General features: G+C 36.0%; 2 protein-coding genes across 7 annotated transcripts in view; one reads left to right on the plus strand and one right to left on the minus strand.

The window, feature by feature from the left end:
• Nucleotides 1-2,320, plus strand: part of LOC135801623 (forkhead box protein O-like) — a 55,520-nt gene extending 53,200 nt beyond the window's left edge. The window contains exon 6 of the mRNA XM_065315080.1: nucleotides 436-2,320. The gene's annotated coding sequence lies outside the window, so the exon portion shown is untranslated. The remainder of the gene's footprint in view (nucleotides 1-435) is intronic.
• Nucleotides 2,321-6,348: 4,028 nt separating this feature from the next.
• Nucleotides 6,349-26,899, minus strand: part of LOC135801622 (poly(rC)-binding protein 3-like) — a 50,984-nt gene continuing 30,433 nt past the window's right edge. Inside the window, exons 1-9 of one of the 6 annotated variants that reach the window (XM_065315079.1) lie at nucleotides 16,672-16,830; nucleotides 16,182-16,340; nucleotides 15,494-15,550; nucleotides 15,320-15,436; nucleotides 14,970-15,257; nucleotides 14,656-14,910; nucleotides 13,764-13,857; nucleotides 13,424-13,700; nucleotides 6,349-10,811 (exon numbers count right to left, since the gene is read on the minus strand). In XM_065315079.1, coding sequence (XP_065171151.1) covers nucleotides 10,727-10,811; nucleotides 13,424-13,700; nucleotides 13,764-13,857; nucleotides 14,656-14,910; nucleotides 14,970-15,257; nucleotides 15,320-15,436; nucleotides 15,494-15,550; nucleotides 16,182-16,253 — 1,245 coding nt within the window. In that variant the 5' untranslated portion in view covers nucleotides 16,254-16,340; nucleotides 16,672-16,830 and the 3' untranslated portion in view covers nucleotides 6,349-10,726. Of the gene's footprint in view, nucleotides 10,812-11,279; nucleotides 12,785-13,423; nucleotides 13,701-13,763; nucleotides 13,858-14,655; nucleotides 14,911-14,969; nucleotides 15,258-15,319; nucleotides 15,437-15,493; nucleotides 15,551-16,181; nucleotides 16,341-16,498; nucleotides 16,605-16,671; nucleotides 16,831-26,899 lie in introns of those variants that run through there. The other 5 variants (XM_065315078.1, XM_065315074.1, XM_065315076.1 and 2 more) reach the window with 5 other exon arrangements.

Consider the following 26,899-nt stretch of genomic DNA (forward strand, 5'->3'; position numbering starts at 1 on the left):
CCGACGGCGGCGGCGGAGGCGATGGCGGCGTCGAAGGGTGGCGCGTCCTTCGATCACCGCGCGAGGCATCGCCAAGTTTTAAGCAGGCATTTAGAGTCCGACATCGTAAAACTCTCGGCTAACGGTGAGGTCGGATAGTTTTCTACCGCCCCCTTGTTGCCACCCCCGAAAAGTTACCTAAGTAGTTATGTCACCCGCCCATGTAATAACATGAAAAGGGGATAAGAAATGCTTCGCTTTCTTGTGATTCGGATTTTAGTAGATTAGTTTTGACTTTGCAAGGTTGTTTAAGACAAATTTTTGAATGCCGCTTCATTGCTTTTAGAAAATAGGAACCTTTTGTTACGGTATTTTAGTACGAGACTTTTATTTTATTTCAAACTTTGATATTGTTTTTGTATGATATAATTCTATTAAATTTCTTTCTTGTTCCAGATTGGTTCCTCAACAAATGGCCATTTTGAAATAGCAACACGTCTATCGGGTATTTATTTACACACATACACAGCGTGTTCTTCTAATTGTCGTCATGATCAGTCAGTGAATCCTGCAGGAAAAATGTGCGGACTTTTGTGAAATTTAAGCAAATTACAAAGTTTTGATATGTTTAAAAATGCGTGCCAGTCTCACTGCACACGGAATACCAGAATCCAGCATGCGTATGCGCAAACATGAAAAACATTGCACACTATAACAATATAGTAAAGATAGATTAAAACAATGATCTCGTGTTTAAAAAGTTGAAGTAAAATATGTAAAAGAGAAGATACTATAACTACAAACTAAAAAAACTACGCTCATTAATTAATTGTTTGTACAGATATATTAAAACTATCTACAATTATACTGCTACGTCCCACGTAAACTAATTAACCTATAGAGTGTCAATTTTACGGATGTTTGCCATCCGGCTTTTATTACCAATACGTTTCGATTGGAAGGAAAAACTAAATCAGAAAACAGAAGTTGAACACAATATTCACATATTGCTTTGTATGTGCTGTGATGTTTTCAAATCGATGTTTATGAATGAATTTGCGTTCAAACGGTTGCAAAGTCTGCGAAAATGTATCCTAAAAGAAATTTGGATTTTTTTTTTCTATGTGGTTTTGCATTCTTAAGTTTGAACGATGACGATGAGATTACGTGTAACGTATATTGAAATTAATTTTAAATTTTTTAAGAGTAGATAATGAAACAATTCTATTGTTGTGAAGTCGACGACTGTACATAAACTATAAATAATTGTAAATTTACGTTCAGCAGGAGATACGGTGCCATTTATTTAATAAATTTCTCAATTCACGATTTTGGAACCATTAATGAAAACAAAAGCTCAAAACGTGTCAATTTATTAAAGTTACTCAAATTTACCGAATAGGAAGTCAATTTAAAATTTAGTTTGACCTGAAACAAAACAATTATGAACCGACAAGAATGAAAGTAAGTTTAAACTTGCAAAGATTTATTGAAAATTTATTGTAAATAGACATAGAAGAGATAGAAGTAATATTTATGCGTAATGCGAAACATGGTAAGGAGAGGGTTTTAGTCATGAATTTCGGGTGCTTCGACCATATTTTGTTAATTTTCAATTATAATTTAGTTAATAAACGTGCTGCGAAAGCGATAAGTTCATTTTTCTATAGTTGCATACATAATTTAAAACATATTTATAAATTCACTTAATTTTTCTTTGCATAAGTAACTTGTAAAAATTGTTGTACCATATTAAGATTTAAATTAGTTTAAGTTTTTACTTGTATGAAAACACGTAGAATTTAGTTCTTAATTCGTCATAACTTCATTTTGCCTAAGAATGTTTTTGTTTTTTTATTAATTTCGTTTTTTAGTTGATACAAATTTTCGTTTATTTCATTTTATATGATTATGTTGAAGAAAACAAACATTCTTGTCATTACGGTACTGGTCATCAAGTTATTTCACGTCTATTGCACGACAGATGGCGCAACCAGCGTCATTTGGTATGTGGACCGCCTAGTTGTATTTGTAAAAATAATAGAACATTATAAACATTATTACGACGATGTAGCTGAGCAAACAATGGATACGTACCTAAAACCGCATGTGATTTACGACCTTTGACTTCTGAATTGTTTACATGTTTCTTTGTAAGTCAAAACTGCAACATACGCACATGCAACTCAGTACATACCCACACACTCACACACAAAACACACATGCGCAAGAAATTAACTGTACACTATAACTTTAAATGTAAATTATATATTATATATGATGCTGGAAAATTTTAGGATGAATGTACACCTGTAAAGAAATAAACATGTTGAATTATTAATTAAGCCAATTGGCAATTGATTGCGATTACCTCTGCGTGCACGGGGGCGGCGAAACGTCTCTTCCCGATTTTTATTTATGTTGTTTTTATATTTTTAATAATGTTGTCGACAATCGATGGCGATTGTAATTACGCGTATGATTAAGTAATTAAGCTAGCGACTTCTTTGTGCAGAGCTGATCGATTGGTTTTCATTTTTGTTACCTGGTCGATTAAAAAAACGACGGGTAAAACGACGTAATGCACATTAACGATATGTATAGAATGTATAGCTCTATTAATTAATATTGTAATTATGTAATTGATGATTTTTGTTAATGATTGAAATAATGAACCATTGTCTATTTAGTTTCGTTTTTTTATTTCTTTTATCCTTTGTGTGACATAGTGTATTCCTTAGTTTGAAATTTTGTTTTGGAAATCGTACCACTTTATCGCTAATAATGATTGTTATCATGTTACTAGAAAATGATGTGAAAACCCGCTACATGTCAATTGTTATGATATAATGATGTAATCCAATGGGAAACCAAACCGAAAATGTACTCGGTTACGTTGTTAATGCGAATTTTAAATGGTTTCAATTTTATTTCGATTTTAAGTCAATGAAAATCGTCCATGAATATAATTACTCAGGAATATACGTTGAAATTGGAAGTTGTTGTGGGCGAATATTTTTGAATGCATTGCCATAAATTTCTTTCTAATACTTTAAAAAATCGAAAATAACGAAAGTGAAGGGGAAATGCGAATCTTGGAAAATGTATGTTTACCTGTATAAATAAAATGGACGTGTGCTTCTTCTCGCATGGTTTTTTCAGCTCTTGCGTATTGTTGTTAACAGCGTTGCATTATTTATTTACGATCCTTATGTGTACATATAAATTAATGTACGATATTATGTATAATGTATAAATATATATGCAACACAAGCGATGAAATGTGATTTTTGAGTAAAATAAACAAATAGCCGCTGGCCTATCTATATTTCGGGTTTTCTTTATCCTTCAACATCCCATGCAATTTTTTTTTCAGGAATTTGACGAATGCCATCTAATTATTATTTCTGTGACTTAATTAACAACTACATTTATTTTTTCTGCTCTTGTCAAATAGAAATATTAGATTCTCAGGTATCATGAAGAGTCCAAGTCAAACTTTAATATTCAACCGCACACATTTCATAAGCACGCGAATGATGAGAAAAACTTTTCCTCTTCGTGTCTTGAAATGCAAACTTTTCAACGTGCAAATTAAAAATTACTTTTTTTACCCACTGTCTACGAGTTCAAAAAAAAAGTTGCTTTAGAAAGTTCAGGTGACAATGCCAACTGCACAATACCAAGAATTCATTAAAATTGTTCAAGAATTATTTGATATTGGAGTTAGTTTTTATATGGCTTATTACGATAATTCTTTTAGGTGTGGGCGCCTGTTATTGCGGGTTTGAAAAGTGTAATAACAATACTCGTATGTAGCCAGATGAGAACTATTGGTTAAGCTGATTTAAATTGTCAATTGGGCTCATATATGTGAAGTTAAAGCAAAAAATTACTAAGGTGAAAGATTGACAATTACAGTATCTCCCTTCTTCTACAAGAAAAAGTACAAATTTCAAATTTTAATTTATTGTCCATGAATTGATTGAGAAAACCTACAATACAGTTTTTTAGCACTTTTCTTACAAACGATTAAAAATAGAAGAAAATGGTTTTCAGGTTCGTATTTAGGGTAGAATTATACATTATATAGCACTTTAAAAATTTCAGTTTTTAACAATTATGTAATAAATGAAAAGGGTCAATATCTTGAAATCAAATTAAGATATTGCCATCAAATTTGGTTTACTGAATGCCAGGCATTGTTTTAAATCAGTTTAGAAAGTTTAGTGAAAATCCTAGATGTGGTTTTACTTGATCCGTTTTTATTTTACCACCTACTTTCCGAAGCTATTGAAAAGTACTATATCGATTCTCGTTTTTCATTTTCTCCTAGCGTAAAAAATAATTTTGGACTGAAAAAATAGTCAATTGTAACTCCTTGACTGATTTCGAGTGGTTTTTAATTGATCTCAAAAATTTAAAAAAAATTGCCCTTTTAGAGATACTTATCACGGCATGAACAAAATGAAAGTTCTTCTTTAACTATTAGTTTCCGAAAAAGTCGTGTCGGAAAATGTTTTAAGCACATGTTCTATTTGAAATTTTTAAAATATTATTTAATTAAGAATTGGATACTGAGCATAATAATGTATTCGGTATTTATTTATCTCCATTAACGACCAAGGTAATTGAATATTAAGTAGCCCTGGAAGAACACATTTCACTTAAAGCCTTCTGCTGGGAATATTTGGTGCAACTTAGTGAAAAATAATTTTAAAAGAGCATTAATAAAAGCTTTTCTATTCTATAGTGTTATTAGTTTATTTTAACTTTCAATTGAACAATTTTACAGATTTTTTTTACTTACAAGATGTGAATGAAAAATTCAGAAGAAATTTTATTGACCAGCTACGGACGCAATGAAACTTGTTAACGATTGTAAAACAAATAGGTAAAGCGGTCGCCTCTAAACTTTGGTAACAGCAGAAAGTTGGAAATATTGCTTGCGTTTTAAGTGCATTTTATCATATGTAAGAAATGAAAACTACTTCGGCAGAAGTCGACAGGCAACACAAATTGCTCACTTCTACCCTCATGGTGCGGTATATGCGGCCACTCACATCTATTACTATATTTCTATTACGCGGGGTCCTGGAAGAGAGGACCACACAACTGTAAACCGTCCGAAGTCGTAAGAACTTTATGGATGGCAAGCGGAGGTGTGGTGCGGATAGGAGAAAACCAGGATCAGCGCGTGGCAAAGCGCATCCGTTTGCTCCGATTTATAGTCCAGATAAAAATCATGGAACATGCTTTGCGGAATTTCTGTTATTACAAATGAAATTTTATTGTCTTTAATCTGTTTCATCAACAGATTCGAGTATGGAAAATGCGCGCCGAGTCATTTTTCGCTGGGTTATTAATCCTATATTTTATTACACACCACATACGCAAATTATAGAAATCTAAAAATTGATGTTAAACATCTGAAAGGCAATAAAATCAGGAATACAATCTTTTAATTTTAAAATTTCTTTTTTATGCATTGCCGAATTCTCTTTTTAGAAGCAAGCTCATTTACAACTTCACAACCCCATCGAAGATCCATCTCATCTTGCCGCTATCCATCTATTCGCACAGCGGCAGCAATCCATCCATCTGCCGAATATCTCAACTTTTCTATGTTTTCTATGCTCGTCGAGGCGGACGGCTAACGTATGCGCGTATAATTCCATTGAAGAACAAGTTGCCGCCGCTCGCCGCCATCATCAGTCACCGTCAGCATGCCTTTTCCGCCCACAACAATGCGCCTTTTGTCGCCTTCGTGATCCCGCGCTCTGGGGGTGCACTTTTCCAACTTCTTAAACGCGCTTTTCTTCAAAATTTCAACCACCAAAAAAATTACGGTTTGATACTCGCGAGTGGTTTTCAAAGGCGTGGATTAACGAACGGTTACACCGAGTAAAACTCGCCGTAATTAATGGCCTAATTGAAAAGTTGGGCGATTTTTAATAGCCGTAATTTGTCTTCTTCGCACCGACTGCTCATCTTGAAGTTGGAACATTTTTCTTTGCGATGCAGTTGAATGCCGAATAAACTAATAAAACTTTGATTTGTTACGCGGTACGAAGTTTTGCAATAATATGCATCACGGTGTGATTATTTTTATGGAAAAATGTGGGAAGAATTTCAAGAAAGTGCAAGCAAAAGTGCAGGAATGTGGTAAACTCAAGATGAAAAGATGACTGCTACTGCGAAAAGGGACAAAAGTTGTCAAAGCAGCCACTTTACGAGCGATTTATTATGAAATATCGGTGATAATAAATACAAACTTTAAATTGGTTCCAATTGCCATTAAGGAAAAGCCACATTTCTTCTGTGCGACAAGAGATAGAAGATTTATATACATTAAGCAAAAGTCACCGATTAATATTCACACTTTATTTATTTATAACCAAAAGAACAAACAAAACATCTTATGTATCTAAATATGTATATCATATATTTTATATTATGTATAATTTACTAAACATCATATCGATTTGCGTTTGTTTCATTTTTGTCAATATGTATTTAAATGTTTATTACAGCATCAATTATAACTGCATTTTGAATGAGATTCTGATTAAAACGTGTTATCAAGAAAGATGTGTGAGTTATTTTAGATATTAGACACGAGTGCAATGGAAAACTGCGCTTCAAAGATGACTTTCGCGAACTACTCTTGAATAAGTTATCTTATTGCCTCATTATGCTTGAGTTCTCCTTCTTTAGCATCTAGAAAGACCAACTAAATCAACAGGTGATTGTGGGTCGACAAAAGGTGACACCAGATATGTGGACATTTAGATTCAACGCCCAAATTTGTTTGAAATCGTCGGATATTTTTGAGCAATAATCAGTTGAACATCAACGAAGTCCTCGAAGATCTCAATCGACAAACCAATTGGATAAACTTACGCGTTAACAATTTCCATTGACATCGAATCGAAAATAGTCCTAACGTGAGTGTGGCGTACGGTGTGTAACAGTTTAATTCGAAAACGTGTGTTCGACGTGGTCGACTACAGAAAAGGTGCCTGCTGGAATTGATTTTTGGTTGTACGACTCCATCGATATGTAACACGATATGACCGTTTTGCAAGTCTTTACTTTTGGCGCTACAGCGTGCGAATCCGCTAAGCGAATCGCCTAGACAAAGCGCTTGGCATAAATCGCTTAAATGTTCGCACGAATACCAGACACAGACAATGGTCCGGTTCAAAGTTAAAGCTTTTCCTCTCTCGTTTGATCTACTGCTAAATAATTCGCATCGAAGAGAGTCGTAGCGTTAATTCCAAGCATAAAAGCAGCTAACTTGCATAATTTGTAATATTTGCGTGAACATTAATTAATAAACGTTATTGTTACAATATTTTTGCGATCACTTTACTTCATTAAAACGAATGAAAAAATTCAGGTAAAACTGGAGCTACCTATATATGTATGTATGTATGTATGTACGTACTTAAAAAGTTTCACAATCATTAATTTAAGAATTGTAATCAAGTGAAAAAATACCCTGAACTTTTACAATATAAGCTAATTCCTCAATAAAGTCATGAACAACAAATGTTTAATACAAATTTAAAGCTAATAATGCTAAAAACGTTAGAATTTACTCACTGTGTTTGTTTCACATTGCATTTCAAGTTATTCTTTGCCATTTTAAACATTTCTTACTCGGTTTCGTTATCAGTTTGTTACTTTTGTTTCACTTATAATAATAAGACCCTGTTTAGATAAAGGCTATGAATTGATACATTTCTCATACCACAACTTGTTCTGCTTCCTGCAGCTTGTTCTCAGTGATTGTGATTGAATAGAATCTGCTCTGTCGCGTCGTTCATCTTCGACACGATTAAAATACATTAACATTAATAGTTTTCTGGTTGATCAGGGTTTTTATCATGTGGAATTTGTATATAATTTGTTCTCTCGCATCCGCTTTGTTATCTTTGCATTGCATCAGTTTTCTCTTCAACATTTACATATAAGATATATAAAGACTTGATATATCAATATATTGATACTCTTTGTTTGCTTCGATAGAATAATACTTTGTAAAGGTGTAACTTTCAGAAGTATTTGAATATGCGGTTATTAAATGTGGTGGTTGGTGAGTGGTTGAATTGGTAATTCAGTCACAGCATCTCTTAGACGTTTGTTTCATAGATATCTTATGTTTTGTTATTAATCGCCTTTCATTCGACGACGAAATTTAATACAAAAATTGAAAATATATTTTCATTTTTATATATAATATCGTATTTGTTTCTTATATTTTTTTTGTTTCTCTTTTGTTTTGTTTTATTACAACAAACGTATCTCTAATTATTATTCATATTCATATGTAGTATTGAATTATCAAATACATTATCGCTTACATTACAATCTTCGCCTCCAGAAAACGTTGCATTCGAGAACAGTGTTCATTGCTCAAGTTCGTCCGATTGATTGCTGATTTTCGCTCTTGCTTAAAAGTACGCAACATTTAATTTTACTTCTCTCCATTGTGGCGAAAACTACACATAAAAGCAAATGCTTCCTATTCGCTACCAGTTTGAACGTTAACGTTAAAAATTATCAACTTTGGCACAAAATCATCATTTTTTTTTTTGTAATTTTCAGCGTTTTTTTCTTCTTTGTTCAGTAATCATCAAATTTGTATCACTAAGCGTGACATCCTAGTGTCTATACAATTGTGATAATGATTAAAACACTGACGATTATTTCCGATTTTTAAGTAATTAATGATATTTATAACACAAAGGGATAACAATAGATTGTCCCCATTTATAGTCAAATGTTGAAGATTCGGGTTGCAAAATCTGAATTCATCCGTCTGTCCCTTATTCGCCCCGCTATGATATGATAACAAGATAACTAACTATTATTATAATTATAGTACAATCGAATACGACGTCTACGGTTAAAGTGAGTACAAGGTCCGTTCCCGTTTAACGACCACTAAGCAGGAACTACCTGTACGTGCTTATTTAGCCATGCTGTCGCTAATTAACATCGTTCCGCTAATTGTCTGAATATCAAAATATTGCCCTTTTTGGTACGAACCAAGTTGAGCTATCAGGTGGCGATTTCGTGCTATCCTAACTCGCAACATTCACGATTATCAGACATCTCTTGCAACTGTAATTATTGCCTTCAATTAATTGTCTTTGAGAATGACCAAACACTTCCATACATAGTAATACCAGTGCAGAAAGTGCATTATTATTGCCTAAGAACGATAACGTCTACACGTAGAATAAGTGTTACATCGATACATAAAATTAACGCTAACGTCGTCATAGTTTGTACTTTGATTACAAATTAATGTCTTTTTTATTGTTAACACGCTCGCCCTGCAGACGGCAAGGAAAGCACGAAATGCCCACACGTTTCATATTTATTCATACATTGCAAACTGGCTAAGAATTGAAATGTGTTTTGCACTCGTGGAGTGGAAGAATGGGCGAAAATGCGAAACGCAGGAAGAATGAAAAGTTTGGCACAAAAGTTACTTGATTTTTGGAAGAAATTTCTTGCTGGAATACAACTAATCACTAAATTAAACTTCGTAAATTCATCAAAAATTACTTATTTCAATGTTACTTTGGCAACTTTTCTTGCTTTGTTTGCTCGATTAAAAAAAATCAAATATTTATGTATATACATTATGCACAGCCTAAAATTGCACAAAAAATGCCAACTGTCGCTTACGCGGATGGCAAATCAAACTTGAAACAACAAATAATTCATTCCCACTTCCACTTTCATCAATGTCATGATTAAAACAATGATAAATTCCTAAAGATTTCAATCGTCTTGTCGCCAAACAACGCAAGCCAGCGTTGTGCCATTTTGTTAATTGTTAGTAATTTTGGTCCATTTTTCATAGTGTAGTAAATAATATCCATTAACAACATTTAATCTTCGTCAAACGTGACATGTATTCATAATTCTTAAATTTCTCTCCTCTCCGCTGCTTAAACAGCTTTAATTTGTAATTTTCAGTGACGGGCTAAGCCCTAACGTTGACTAGAATCGATCAAATTCGGCTCCCTCTGTTCAAAACCTCCTTGCAGCCTCTTTCAGCCAGATGCACAGTTCATATTATAATCGTAGCCTAACAATACTTACAAATAAATAATTCTTATTAAGTACTAATGTAATCACACACGTTTTATTTTAAAATGTACTTGCAGTGAGCCGATATTCGCACACTGGGCAACATTTCATGATGCCGATTATGATCGTTTTCATTTTCGCAGTATGAAACTTTGTTTCAATGCTTACACGTTTCGAGAATCATCTCAGTAAATTAATGAATAATAAAGATACTTAACAAATATCTTTGGCTTGTTCCCATTTTGCGTATTTATTTTGTATGTTTCAGCGCTTGTTTGCTTCGTTTCGAGCTATTGAGCTCGCTTCAACAAATATTGTCAATAATTTTAGATTGACTAGACTTGCGTTTCTTTCAAAATTCGGCATTGCTAAGATTCGGCAATCGTCTCAAAAGAAAATGATTGCGTGAACTTTCGTCCAGCGTAATAGATATCCAGAGGGTATATAGCGGTGGTGATGATTAGTAGATGTGGGGATGACGGTACCAGACGAGCTCTGGAGGCTCGTTGTGGTGCGGCGCGTGCGGATGTATCGGATGTGGTTGCAGATAGTACTGGGGCGGCGGTGGCGGCGGCGACATCGGCGGCAGGAACACGCGCGGCTCCCCGACGGCAACATCCCGTTGACACATCAGTTAATGTATCGGCGCCTTCACGATATGATTCGGCGCGATGTAGTGGTAACCAGGCATGGGCAGACCGGCCGTCTCCATCGATATCCTAAAGCAGACATTCAAAATTAGCATCGAGACAAGTTGACAAATAAACAAAAGCATGCATTGTATGTTCTGCTTCCAAACTTCAATCTTGAACGGGATAGAGACTGCAAAATAGGTAACTTCTGAAAACCACCAAAAACATTGCGTTTTTCATGGTTGATCCAGAGCTTAAAATTTTCATTTTTGGGGGGATTATTATGGAATTGGTTTTGTCTTACCGGGATTTTGCGTTTCCGTTGATGGTTTAAATATATTTTTTGATTTGGTTGATGTGATGGTGATGTTGGTCTTGGTTGATAATTTTTGGACAGTGTTTTGTAATTTGGTCGAAGGCTTAAGAGTAAAAAGCGTCAGATTTGGGAAAAATCACATGGAACGTACGCACGGAAGCCCGCTTTACTATGCCACCTAAATTAAACCAAATAGTGTGTGTAGTGTTGTGTGTGAACGTACAGAAAAACAAAGTGCCTTTACACAGATTATTGTAATGTATTTCATAAATTTCATTAATATTTATATTCATTATACATTGACAAATATTAATAATCCAAAGATAAAATAATAAAAAATTGAGCACAAACTAAAACAGGTTTTTTTTGTAATTAAATATTTCAAACAAAAAAGGCATATCGGTGATTGAGTGTTCGTTGTAAACGACACTACTCATCATCACCAGCGACTGATTTTACAATTAAAACGAAGGAAAGCTAAATAAGCACTCGCTTAAGAAACTAATGAAAACGTTATCAAATCTTTTGTCATGAACGAATCGTTCAAGAGTGTTATTGATATGTTAAAAGTCGAAAACTAGTGCTAGGATGCTGAGACTACAAAATTGATTGAACAAACTCGACTAAGTGCAGTGAAATTACAAATATTATAAAATATTATGGCAAAATCTTGCGCATTACTGTCGTACCTAATGTTTAACGTTATAACTTAACATATTTACTTTTTATCATGTTTATCTTCTCTAACAGTTACACGTAATCAAAAAATAAACTACCCTGCAGCGCATATTCCAATCGTATCTGTTGTTTATATTCACGTCTTCGTTAAGCCGTGTCTTGTCAATCACTTAGCAAAAGCTTTACCTTAACGTTTACCATATTACACAGCATATCATAACTTTTTGGTACTAAACAAATGTCTATAGAATATATTTATCGTACTTATTGTAATAAATTTCGCTTGTGAAGAGCTACTCCTGTTTTAAACGATTCTCTCCCTGCCACTTACAGTCTACTTATTCGTCCCACGGTTTGTAAATTTGGTTGTTTGTCTCCTCGTATTTTTGGTAATTTTTCATAGAAAAAAGCAAAAATTATATAAAAATATCTCTAAATTGGGCGACGACGCTTATCAATGATCCACTCGCCCCCTCCACTGTAATCATTCTCAGCTTTCTAAAACAACTTAAACCTTCCGTTTTGTCTCCGCATAATGCTCGTTATGTACCTAAATTGTTCTGACAATATGTTGTCGTGCTTGTGTCCAGGTGTATAATGTAAGTGAAAACTGTAAAAATAAAACGTAAATTCTAAGCGCGCGCTCCGCTAGCGTATTTTTTTGGTTTTCGGCGGCGGCGGCTTTGCTGTCGTCGGGCATTTAGCGTCGTCCGGAGCAAATCCTCGATACTCTCGCTACTAATACGGACTGAACTTATTGCGCTCGCTCTTCAATTTGGAATTCTCCGAGGCTCCCCCTGACGAGCTCAGCCGCGGCGCGTAGCCGCTCTTGTGGCTGCGATGCACTCCGGTGGTTTGCACTGGCGGCGAGCCACCAGTCTGCGCGCCGAGCAGCTCGGTGAGTCCGCCGAGCGCGCTCAGGCTGGTCAGCGCGTTGAGGGCGCCCGGCTTCGCCAGCAGCTGGGCGAGAGGAATTGCACTGGCCAGGGGGGAGGCGGATGCTTGGCTGGATGCGCCAGTATTCGGGGAGTTTTGGGCCTCAAGGTTAGCTTTCTGCAGCTCAACACTGTGGAGGAAGGAACAACACATAAAAGGAACAAATGTAATATACGCAATCGTTGATTGTCTTTTTTCTCTCTCCTCTCGCTCGGTTAAAATAAAGCGAAAAAAATCGGTCGGTGCAGTAGAGGAAGTCAAAATTAATACAAACAAACTTGGATTGAATGAAATTTAGTATTAATTGGATCGTGATTTGATTTTGAGGGCACAAATGATGTGTTATTGATTTGTTTGATGTTGAGCAAAATTAGGAAGCCGATGATGCGAGAAGGTGTTTGAACAAGCATCCAGTTTCGGATGGGACACAAAATTATGTCAAGAACACATCAAATGATGTCACTTTCTATATTTGCACTGTTCATGTCATATTTATATTCACACCCTCACCAGTATCCCCTACAAAATATATCTACACCCATCGTCGTGATTCATCATCAAAAATATTAAAACTTAACGAAAAGATTAAAGCAAATAGACGCGTGACTTAAAACTTAAATTCGTTCAAAACTAAACGAAACAGTTATAATTAATATCACAGTATTTATCACGAAGCGGCCACAGAAACACTTCCATTTCGACCGCGATTGGTTTGATGCCGGCTTTTTAGGATTTCGTACGATTTTCTAGGTTTCTATATCTCACTTACCTCATGTTGATCAAGTACTGTGCCAGTGCCACACTGTCAGGATTTCCAGAAATGGTAATCGTGCGTTCGGTTACACCACTCTCCCGGTCATCGCAGTTTGAGATGCGAATCATCGCGCCGGAAATTTGTCGTATTTCAGCGATCTTAGTACCACCCTTGCCGATGACACAACCGATCAATTCGTTAGGAACGGTCATCTCGTGTGTCTGCTGGTTGGAGTTCTGTTGATTGCGTGAGTTTGATGTCCGTAACTGTGATCCTGCAAGCGCTGCCAATGCTAAAACCAATAAATTACAAGTTTAGCGAGAATCCTGGTATGCCTAAGCGGAGATTTTATTACCGGCTGGGTTCAAACCTCCGGTGTTTGTGGGTGCCAGACCACCTAGGCCCAAAGCGGCCAAACCTGCGAGTGGATTTTTACCAATACCACTCATCTGCAACAAATTAGCAAATTATACAGACACATCCTTGTGATGTTGTCCAAACTAGAGCATAACTAAACGTTAAACATTGAGATCACAACACACATAGTGGAACACATTCAAATAAAGTTTGAAACAAATTCGCAAATGTCTGATTTGAATCTTGATTGATATCAAATCGCAACAATAATAATAGAACATTCATCCACTTTAAAATAATCAAAAATAAAAACTTGAATATGTATGTAAATATAAATATTCCTTTAACCCCTCGGCTTATCAGCGGTTGTCGTAATTGGTGCCCTCGAATTAAAATGCAGCTTAAGTTAAACAAGTTGTATCAAGATGGTTGTTCAAAGTCTGGCTTTAAAGAATCATGCACCTTGTTTGAGTCAATGTCAAAGTACAAGCAAATGAAAATTAACATTGTATTCTAGCAGTGAAGAGAGTTAGTTTCAATTAAAATTTACAGTGTTCATTTTAGGCTTGCCAATTTGCCAATAATCTAAAAAGATAAAACCAAAAGGGTCACATGCACATGACGTACTACAAACTGTTTACTTAGGGTAATCACAATGTTGGAATCGTTTAATTTCTAAACAATACGATTTAATTCAGCTTTGGTTTGTTGGAAGTTGGTGCGCTATTTGTTACATGACAACTACCCTCGACTAGAGCTTGGTTTGATTGGTAGAACCTGGGTCTTGGTTGAGCTGCGTTTTTGTTTATGGGGGGTGGTTGAGAATGGTTTTGAGATGAGAGATTGAGAATAAGAGAGGGCGAGAGGGGTCACCAATACGATCAACTTACATCTGGCATAAGATGCGCGGGCCCTAGGGCGGCCTGCAAGTGTCCGTTCTTGAGCGGCTCGAGCGGCATCAATGGCGCTACGGCGCCGGCGAGCGGATGGCCGAGGGGCAAGGGCGGAAACGCGCTACTTACGTCTGTGTGCGCCGGCACGGCGTAGTTGCCCTGGATGGTGTACGCCTGACCGCCGGCAAGGATCACTGGCCCGCCGACTTGCGGCTTCGGGCGATAGGGGATCGTGGCACCTTTTGGTGGCGACTACAAAGAGCATATCATCAATATTTATAATCTATACATGTACAACAATAAACACTTACCTCAAGCATCACGTTGCAAATGTGATAGATGCACTGAGTGATAGCCTCACCGGTGCCGGAAATGGTGACAGCGCGCTCGGTAGAGTTGGGCAGCATATCGGACGCTACCTGAATAGAGACACCAGTGACCTCACGGATCTCCTTAATCTTGGAGCCGCCCTTGCCGATTAACGAACCACACTGACTTGCGGGGACAATTAGACGCAGGGTGATTGGTGGTCGCGGTACACCACCGCCGCTGCTAACGCTTCCAGTGCCGGAATTCAGGTCTTGAAATTGGGAGCACCACTGTTCCATAACAAACAAGTATTAGTACATAAGATAATTTAATAATTTAAAACTCGACTTACCTCTTCAAACTTTTTGCAGATGAGTGTGAATGCTTTGAAAATTGCATTTGTGGAGCCGGTGACTGTGACAATGCGCTCAGGACATGAACCATCAGATATGTTGATTTTCGCTCCAGACTAAAACGTTTTATTAGTAACGAGATATTGCAATTTATGAAAATAAATGAAACTTACTTCTTCTCGGAATCGTTTGACAATTTCACCTTTTTTACCAATAATACTTCCCACTTCCTGAAATTTAAAAATACCGTAAGTCAACACACTCTTATCAGTGAAGCAATCATATGCAGAATGAAAAGGAAAATTACCATTTCAAAATTAACAAACTCAATAAAATGTAATTAGCTTTGTGTCTCAAAGCCTTGATTAATTGATATAAATAGATGATTGACCTGACCTGCTGCATCCTTTGCTCAAACAACTCACGGAAGAAAAGGAGATAGAGAAACTAAGACTAATTATAACTGTTGGCATGTAATACCACTGAACATTGCTAAGGATTCAGTGCATACAACTGCAATCTAAGTCTTCTTGCCAGCATAAGAAAGTAAAAAAATCAATATGCATATTTCTTTTTATCTAGCAGTCAGACAAACTGAATATAAGGGAACCTGACAACTAATCCATTCAAATGAAATCACAATAATCACTATTGAATGTTGAGCATATTAAATGTCTAAAAATATTTCATGTAGATTTTAGATTCACAGGAAAACACTTTAAAGTGTTGACTAATTAGTTCCTACTGTGACAATTTCAATTCCCAAATAAAATCTAGTGAGCATAAATAGGTGTAGCTCCTCATGGGATATATATAACTATCAGTTACATTCTGACCTGCAGCATAGCAAGTAAGACTCACCTTTCCCTGCATAATAAGCCGGATTGTGAGTGTGACATTAGGATCATCGCTCATCTTGCTTTCCATATCCATGTTTACTGATTAGTTGAACTGATGAAAGAGATGAAGTGGTCTGGTTGTATTTTGGTTACTGTGGATTTGAAGCAGTTGGGTTCAGATCTGCAACACACAAGACAAGGGAATGAATGAATGCTCTAAAAAGCAATCTCATGCAACAAAACAAATGAATCACTATGATTCAGTAAATGTTAGCAAAACATGTGAAGCTTGCAATAGCAACAAACTCTATAGAAACAGTTTGCGAGCGTGCATAGTACTTAATTCATAGGTCAACGTGCTTGGAGCGCAGCGACGTGATTGTGATTGCTGCTTTGCACATTTTCAACAAAGCGTTGTACTATCGCCTTCACCGCCAACCGCGACTGTAACGATTGCAACCGCTTTTCACACATTTCAGACGTTAATAAATAGCGATGCACGCTTTACTTACGTGGGGGGTGGTCCAGGTGTAAAAATAAAACAAAATAGCAAACGGACGCTACCTTAGCAATGCCGAATGTGTGCACGTGCTTGCCGCATTTGACAATGTCGTGGCCTGCTCGCGTTCTCAGAGCATCGACCAAGCGTCGCGCGCTTCACCGGCGGCCATTACGTGCGCGCGAGTTGCGCGAGGCGCACTATTTTTGCCCCATTGCGGAGGCAACCCAACATACACCTGCCCGCACAACTTTTATCAACGTTTTCAAATTTTATTTGTTATTTAATAATCTAATATCAAACAAACAGCAAACATGATATCTTGTTATCAATTAAATAATAGTTTATCATAAAATACTAGTTAATCCAAAACAGTTTTACTTATTTAAACTGAATACCTATTGTTTTAAGGTCACCTTAAAAACACCAATGCGCAATTACTTCACCCCACAATAAAGCTATTTAAATAAACCAGCAATTGTTTGTTTATGAGTAGTATTTAAGTTTATATGAATGAAAAACAATAGGTGCATTATATTATAATCCCGTTGGTGTGAACCGTCGATAGCATTTATCCCCGCATACGTTCACAAGTTTCCAGCACATTTTCCAGGACTCAACGTGCGCTTGGAGCACGCCGGGCGCGAGGATAATTGGTAAATCTAATTATACTCACTTGGCTGCACGGCGAAGTGTCGCGTGCCACTGGAGTGAGCACCGAACGTTAAACAAGCAAACAAATACCAAACAAAAAGCGGGCAAAAACTCATCGATTGGGTGACAATTTGACTTCAATTTCAAGAATCCGATTAGCCACCCGTTCACCCGTACCGCGCATCAAACTGCTGAGCGCCGTGTTAAACATTTCGGATTTGACCGTGCGCAAACATTGTTTATCTTGTTCGCGAATGCGTTTAATGATGTGCTATCGGATGTAAGAGCTCGTGCGAAAAGCCGGAAAAGCGTCGGAAATCGAATTGCGTCCGGTTTACGAACACTACGTTGCAGAAAGAGCATTCGTGCGCATGTGAAATGTTTACAAAGTCATTACATTACATGAGTCTAACAACATCAGCTACAACTGGTGCCTTGGAAAATCAACAACACACTAATTTGTTTATAACTGTGTGGCTAACAATGGCAATTAAATGTTATTCATGTCAAATTGAAAGCAAATATTAAATGTATATTCAGAAACATGTAAGGAAAGTTGGTGGTTACTGTTGTAATACCATTATAAAACAATTTCGAGGAATAATTTTTCAATCTAGAATGTGTCGATTTTATGAATATGATTCACTATTTTGTTTAAAAGAAATAAGAAATGTTAATAATGCCATTTGGCGCCATCTCGGAATCAATGATGTAACTACAACTATGATTGAATATCTTGCATTCTTTATTTAACACCCTTTAAACAACAACTTTCAATATTTCAATTATTATTCTGCTATTCAAGGCTGTGTCATATCCAACAAATAATAGATCATGAAAATTTGTCATGTTGTTCTTGAGTTATAAGTGCTGTAACTAATCCAACATGGTTTATATATAGCCAAAATAACTTGTAAACCTCAAATACTCTCTGGTGAGTAGCAGGAGACATACGCTGCCATAACCTCTCACTGGACAGCAGCAACCAGAGAGGATTCAATTTAATTTTTGAAAGGACATTTACGATGGATGTAAATCGTGCCGACGATGGAATTGATTGAAAACGCGTCCCTTCTCCCCGTCCCACAATGCTTCATTGTCACTCTGTGCAGCGCACGGACCGCTTCGCACGAGCACCCCTCGGATAAATATAGTATTTAATAGAAACTACACCTATTGAAATATCGATATCAACGATGAGTGGTTGTTAGGCGATGCTACCTATGCGTGACCGAAGCATTGGAAGCGTATGCCAGCCAGCCCGTTGTCGAGCGGGGGCGTTATGCAATTAAATTGAAAATTAAATCGGGGGCGCTGCTCGCTCGTCCATTACTCGGTTTTGCATCTACTATATGTTACCGTAGTTTAATCTACGCACAATAATGCAATATATTTGCTAAATATCATTCAATATAATTCAAGCAATGTTTGATTTAGATTTTGAGTGAAACGTTTCAATTTAAAATAGCCAAAGTCCATTTATATTAATTTTTTTCTTTGCGGTTGTTTTATCGTTTTGCTGTGTCTGCTGACACAGGCGTGTACCTCCTGCTGGTCCAGAATGTCCTGCGGCCGCGTTTGCAGGCGGGACATAAGTGCTTCACATTTTTCACCGCGGCGACCAACTGGAACCACTTCGCTCGCTGAAAAACGCAAAAATGCTGAAAAAACAGCGCGTGCTGATCGTTTTTCAATGCGGCGCACATGCACGTAACGTGATTTCCTTCTTTTTCTACTCCTGCGGGGTCAAAAAAATGAACACAGGCAGTGCCTACACACGCGCTGTACGAAAATTGAAAATAAAGCAGTGGATAACGACATTTATTTACCATTTAGTAACCAAAAGCACTGTTTTAATCTGTGCGAGATTTAACAATTAATGAGAAATAATGCTTTGAAATTGTGTGACACTATCAACATTATTTTCATTGACATCTTCCCTATACTCTCGTTTCAATTACTTCGTATTCATTTTGCGACGCCTCAATGGGAATAAGAAAATAGGAATCAAAGTGGCGTAGGACTTCGAACAACATTATTCGACTAGCAAGACGTTTTTTTCATCTACTCTCTTGGTGCGACTCGAGAAGCTTCTCGAAGATCTGTTATTCCCTTGTTCGCATTTTCATTCTTATTTGAGCGCTCGAGTATTCGTCTCAATCTCTCGGCGATCTTGCACCCCACTGGGGAAAAGCCTACAATCCTGATATAAACGCTTCCATTTCAGCCATTTCACCAGTTCACCCATCTCTAGTGAATTCTACGTTTCTACTGTCGATGGCGAAATCATCTGCCGTGTAACTAAACACGATACCATGTGTTCACAATTAAAAGTTTTCATTGTTACAAGTTTAAATTATTTTTAATTAAATATTTACACCTTAAGTTATAATTACAAAAAATTCTAAATTTTGTAAAGATATTCCTCTTATTTGTTTAATATTGTTTCTTTTTTGTATAAAAAGTATTTTTGACATTCTGTACGTTTAAGAACCATGTCAATACATTTTCTTTTCGTTCGATTTTTCCTGGTTTTGCTAGAGATGTTTTAGCCTCTAATGCGACAGCAAATCGGACAACGTAAACGGTAAGCCTCGCGAAGAGAGCCCGAACGACAGATTCAGTCTTTTGTCGTTCCGCCACGCGCACGCGGATGCCAAAAATTGTTATTTGGATTCAATTTTCGACGGCGCGATGGCGATCTTCTCTTTGAAAGCCGGCTCAATGCCTCCCGTCCTATACAAACATAGCCGAAAGAGGAAGAATATCTTGCTCAGATCGAAAGGACAAGTCAAACGGACAGGGAAGAGGCGCAGAGATTGCGAACTTCACAACGATTACACCAATGCCAAAAGTATACCAAAAAAGCAACAAGATACCTTCTATATACACAATTTATTTAATTGATCTTAAATACAAAGAGTAAAGCTACCGTTGGAAAACATAAGAATCTAATAAAATCGTTACTCGTTACGGTAATTTAATTTAATTAAATTGCGGAACGTACGAGACAAGCAAAAGAGGAGTAACATTATCACAAAATGCGAAAACAGCAAACGTGATACACGAAACACGAAACTCGAAGCGGCATCAAGTAATTCATATTTTATACTTGATATTCGAGCAAAAGCATCGCGTGCGATGCGCAAGGATTCCTCCCTTTTGTTCAGTCTGCTCGCAATGGAACATCCCCGAAGCAGAGCAACGCTGTTTTTCGTTTATCGCCCTGCTTTAGAGGCAGATGATTAAAAATTAATTAATTGAAAAAATGAGTTTCTGCTTTCTCTCGTCTGTTTTATTCAGTAGCCTTTGAAAGAAAAGTGTAGCAGAATTAATTTTTGATTTCTTTTACAAATTTGATTAATTAAAAGTTAATTCGTAATTATCTTGATTACGGCAATAAGAAAATCAATGCAATTTTATTTTTATTTTATATTTTTACGTGCTTTTTGTAAGAATTTATAAAAATTGTTCACGTTGCAAGTTGGAACGAAAGCGAAGGACATTAGCACTAAGGCCAGGTGCTAATTTAATCTTCGTTTGTTTCCACGCTTGATACCTACCACACCTTGCGGATTTTTCCGGCGTGCGTTGCTTTCTTATTTCGGAGAAGATTTCGTATTTTTTCCAACGTTGTGCTTTTCGTATTTAGCGAGGTTTAAGTAAACCGTTTAGGGCATAATTGCTCCAAGAAGCTGGGTGGACGCGGCCTCCGAACCGTTTAAGATTTTCATTTTTCAAGCCCGCAACCGACACAATAAGGAAGAATAACGAGGAAAAAATGTGAAACGCCGTGCAAACGGAAGGGAATTTTTTAATTTACGAGGCGCGGAATTTAGTGGGGTGCCGTTTGGCTTTATGAGAACGCCACAACGTTGTTAAACTTACAATTTTCTTAAGAAAATTCTATTTTCCTGGTATGACTACTAAAGACGGATTATGTATTTTTAGTTAAAGTTATATAAATGGCACCTACACGTATTCATATAATTTCAAATAAATTTTCTATTTTTTGCTTTGGTAAAAGGAGTAACTTAACAATTTAACGCTAAATCTCCATCCCAATTGCTTCCTGAGACACCTTCCTTAAACAACCTTGAAGGTCTCGCATCCGCCTGATCTTCGGCATTGTTGACTGTTGACGCAATCTGCATATTAGATAACTTTCTGGGTCCTCGCCCAGGTTTCACTTTCCCCAATTGTCCCTGTTCGTTCCACGCGAAAAGGGAAGATTGACTACCAATCTCAACGTCTGAAGCATTCAGGTGGAAATTACGCGACGTTCGCATGCGTAACTCGCGTTAATTCATGACTTTCACATGAGTTACCTACACAGCATCACTTTATCTGTTAAATCTTCACATTCCTCACTAAAAGATCCTTTTAAATTTAAATTATTTGCGAAACTTTTTTTCGACGCCGTTCCAAGACAATTTACATAGTAAACTTTGTGCTATTTCAACTTTCCACGCAATTTCCCTGCGAAAAGGACATTTCAAGATGGATGAGGGCGTCACCTCGAAATGTGCGCACATATCAAAATGTTCGTTACTGTGTTATAGGGCATAGCGACATTTGGAAATGTTTATTTTGATTCGTTCTGACATAGCGCCCTGCGCGACGCAAATAAGGATATCAGGCATGTATGAAGAAATATTGTTGTTTGTCGAGCAAACTGTTTGGTTGTGTTGTTCCGGAACGCTTTTTCGGCGCCCGACTGGAAAATGGCAGAGAGGCGGGCGGCATCGATTGTAATAAAATATTCATACGTAATGTAACGCAGCACGGCAACGAGAGCATGAGAAATATTCTTGTATTTCAGCTGCACTTTGTATTTTCAGTATATAAATGCGAGCACAGGTAAAGAGAAAGAGAAATGTTTATATGGCGCAATGCTATACTGCTATCGTCTTTATTTGTTTCGGTTATTCACTTTGAATTTTATTTCAGAATTTTGTTGTTTTCTACTTTGTTATTGAAATTTTATATACACTCACACATACAAAATTACTTATTATTGTGATGTAAACATTTTGTGTGTTTCTAAATTAGATACATCACAAACTGTTTATTTCTGCCACCAAAAAATCCACTTTTTTCATGCTTTGTGAATGGAAAATAACATGTCACATGGAATATTGTTTTAGATTCTTTAAAAAATGTTATTTATGTACATTTTTTAGCCTTAACTCATTATAAAAGTTTTTATTTCCCAACAATTAGATTATTTATTATTATTATGCTTTGAATATTATGAAAATTGTCAAAAATTATTCGCCAAATTTATTTTAAACCAATTTATTAAAACGCTTAATTGAAAAAGGCAAATTAAATGGGTTTTGTCCAATCCATGATCAAATATCATCGAAACAAGCATCATATTAATGTATATTAAAAATTAAATTTATGGAACTATCAATTTATTATTGGAGCATACATTCAATGACGAGCACATTTAATTATGTAATTCGTTTGGGCGCCCGCCAACAGCAAAACTATCGAAGCCTAAATACCGAAAAGTTGCGCAAATGGAAATTAATTTTAATTTAAAGCAAAAAAGTTAATTTGCATATGGTTTTTGCTGTCAATGCAATATCAGGTTAAACAAATAAAAATAATTGCGAAAGTATTAATGGTATTGATATAGTTGATGTTTATAAATGAAATGTATAATTCATGCAAGTATTGCAGATACTGATCATCAAAATTGTCAATAAATAAATATATTTGATTAAACTTAGTTACATTTTAGATTAGCTTTTTGAGGTGACTATGTGATTAGCCAAATTGAAAGATGATTACCCACGCAGTGCGCATTATGAACGATTAACAATTCATTAAAATGCGCGGAACGCGCTTTGCATTTCGATTATTCGTGATTAATCTATGGATTATTGCAGTTGGGAATATGTAGATGAAATGATTAATATGTCTATGAAATTGCAGAGTTACAGGCAGCGGACTAAAAGCATCAATTATTTTGAGTATTACACTAAATCTAATAAAATAACTTTTAAAAACCCATTAATTATGCATATTTGTTGATATCCATCTATTCTATTCATAGTCAAATTAAAAATGTGAAAGTAAATTTATCTGTTTTTGTTTTAACGAAACCACGGATTTAATTTTGATAAATTTTAGATTTTAGAGCAAAAATGAGAGTAAAAAATAGTCTACTTTCATTTTGATGAACAAGCTATAATATTTTAAAGTTTAATCAAAATTTGTTCAGTAATTTTGGCGGGAAAATGTACAAATTCATGGAAATTAAATAACAATATGTTCTAATTATTTGCTCTATCAAAAATTGAATAGATTGAAATGATTGTTAAGCATGCACATTTCTCCACACTTAAAATCACATGACAAAAAATTTGCACCCATAATCCTATTCGCAATTCCTGCCATCTGTTCCGGCACGCCTAAGCCAGACGTCGATCGGAAGGATTTGAGCTCAACACCTACGAATTACATCACTACGAGTATATTCACAAAAAATAAACTGCACGTTTCGGCGGTTTTCATTTGTGGCGTTTTATTCTGGAGAACCTGCACGAGTCTCAATGTGCAACAACGAGATTGTATGCGCGTGCATCTATCAAGAAGGAGTGTGGATAAAAGCAGAGACGAAGGCTTTAATATTCCGGCGGCGAGGCGATAAATCCACGTGTAAATGAACGAAATTGAATTTTAAAGCGCGCGGAAAAAGAGGATTTACCTATGAATAAAATTCATAATCTCCCGAATGAATTACTAAGTGCAAGAATGTGAAAACCTCTAAAATATAAAATGAATTATTTGAAAACATTCGGACCAAATTTAGTAATATTAATATTTCGTTCTAAAACTAGGATTACAATGTAAATTACGATCATCATTATTTTATGCCAGTAGTCGTTTGAATGGAAATGTTCGGTTGGCATGACCATTACAACATGCACATGTAGGATAATCAAGACGGAGAAATCTCCGAAACGGCGAAATGCGAAAACTATTACGAGGTTAATTAGCAATTAACTAGGGAGGCTGGCGTCGGCAGCGTGGCGGAGACTCGGGCAGCAGCTGGCGCTGAATTTTATAATTGAATCTAACGTCCATTAGACTGATTTAATGGCGATGTGCAGGACTCACGTACGCGTGCTACCGCACAAGTTTATGAGCGATGTGAAACACTACATGAAACTAAACCCAACTACGACTCTATCGTTATAAATATCGAGTTGAAATTCTATCTGGTTTTTTTCTATTGTGATTCTTGTTGAAACAAAGAGAGGGATGTCGAGGAAGAGAAACGAGGCGTCAATCATTTGTCAAGTTTGGGAGAGTTCCGCGTTTATTATTTATAACGTAAAACTGGCACTAAGCAGGAGCGGAACGCCCGCAGGATAATTCGTAATGAGAACGCCTAACCGGGGGTGGCGCGTCGTGACGAGTACACGTCGGATGAATGTTTAATGCGCTGCCGGTAACTTTGAAAGTGTATTAATTTTGACACGTTTCAAATGAAATTTAAACAATTTTCAAAGCCAAACTTTTTACTGCCGAAAATTTCGAGCTAAATTTTACTAATTGATTAGTTTTTTGCGAAAATTTACTATTTGAATATTGCAAACGGACGAATTGTTTTGGTAACAATACTAAAATCACATACTCAAATGGGATTTCGTTTAAAATTGAAATTTTGAACCTGCGCCGTTTTTGCTTGTTTGCTATTCAATTTGAAACACGCAGAATTCATAATCGCCGGCGGGAGCCACGAAAGCAAGAGCGGAATGAATTTTCGCGAACGCACAAAAGCCTAATAGAGTTTTCAATAATTCACTGGAAACGCACTGTTTATTTATTTGCCTGCGCAGCGAGCAGGTGTTATTGTTATCGTGAAAATGACCTACTTCAATGGCGTACAATCGTTACGCCGTTCTTCTTGTTTGCTCAAAATTGTGTTCGCTTTTTGTTTTGCAGACAAATATAAAATTTGTGTTTGTAGATACAAAAAAAAAGAAATTTTACAGCTAGGAGTTTTTTTTTTTTGCTAGATGCCCGCAAGAATTTATTGGAATGACTAACCAATATTTTTATAACTGACCATAAATGTGTTAAAGTGATTTAATCTCTTCATTTAGAAGCGTACAGGTTCATAAATAATCTAACTTTATAACATTACGAGTACTTTATACGGTAGATAAAATGTAATCGTTTTTATTTGTTCCTATATTTTTTAATATTTAAGTTAAATTAATTTTCCTTTATATGTTTTTAATACTTTAACTCTTAACAAAGAAACTTTCAAATACAAAACAATAATTTGTAGTCACAGTGTGTATTTTATTTTATTATTACTCAAGAATAAAGAAGAACGTATTAATGTGCTCGAACCTCAGTGAACTTCAAACCTTATAAGTTACATGTTACCTAGTTTCAATGATTTCTTCTTTCCTTTCGTTTCTATTTGCCTAAGGTTATTATTGAATTAGGCCCGCGGCGAACATAAAACACGCTTTCGATTACATACGAAGATATGAGCAGAGTTTGCATGTGAAAATAATCGAAATGTACAACAGTATGTTTTATCATTGTCAAATTATACATTTACATTGTATTTTTTATGTTTATATGGGTGCGGGGTTAAAAATTTGAATAAAATAAAATAAATATTTTTGCTGGAACATCGAAATTTCACATAATGTAAAAAAACGTGAATATATGAATATAAATACTCATGGTTGTCAGTTTTTCACAATAAACACAATCTACGACATAATAAATATTTGAATTAATAATAAACGCTTATTTTGGATTGTTATTTTGTTTGTTGTCTTTATGTTTATATTATAAAACAAAGTCGCGTTAGTTACTGCATTTATAACTCAAGTACAGCTGGACATAGCTTGATCATCTATAATTTGTTGGATTTGTTTCTACGTCGAATGGCAGAATAACTATTAAAATATCAAAAATTATAATGTAAAGAGTGATAAATTTGAGTTGAAAATTGATATAGGTACAAATGCAAGCATTGTTATAGTTCACGATTTGAAAACGAGATGGCGTTAAAGGGCATTATTTGAAATTGTTATTTCTTTCAAATAAAATTGCGAATGTTATTGATGGAACCGATACAAACTATAGTCTTGAACAAGAAAGTAAAAATTAATTACATTTTTACAAAAAACAACAAAGTCTGAGTCGCGGATAAAAGCTAGTCGGATATATAATAGAGTATTAAATGTTCGGAATTAACTTATTAGCTTTTAAAACAAAGACTCTTTCACAAGTCATTCAAAGCCATTTATTTTCTTTGTTCCCATTTGGCAAATGTGGACAATTGTTTCTTTAGGCTGGCCGCGCATTGTTTTTGTGCGTTTTTTGTTCGCCCCCGCATGCGTACATGTTTTCATTGGTCACTTTGTGAATGACACTTGCATTATCTGTTTCATGGGTTCTCGGGACAGCCCGCGCGCTATCGGTCCGGCTCTCTGCGATCATGTTCATCATGTTCGCCGGCTCGAATTTTCACGCACCATAAAACGCTCGCTCACACTTACTTAATCTCTGACTGACATTTCAATTTCCTCCGCGCTCGA

The sequence above is a fragment of the Atheta coriaria genome, unplaced genomic scaffold (genome assembly GCF_025399875.1).
Source record: "Atheta coriaria isolate IRGN ID8LTWV9N9 unplaced genomic scaffold, Caltech_Dcor_3.1 hic_scaffold_11_pilon, whole genome shotgun sequence".
Lineage (NCBI taxonomy): Eukaryota > Metazoa > Arthropoda > Insecta > Coleoptera > Staphylinidae > Dalotia > Dalotia coriaria.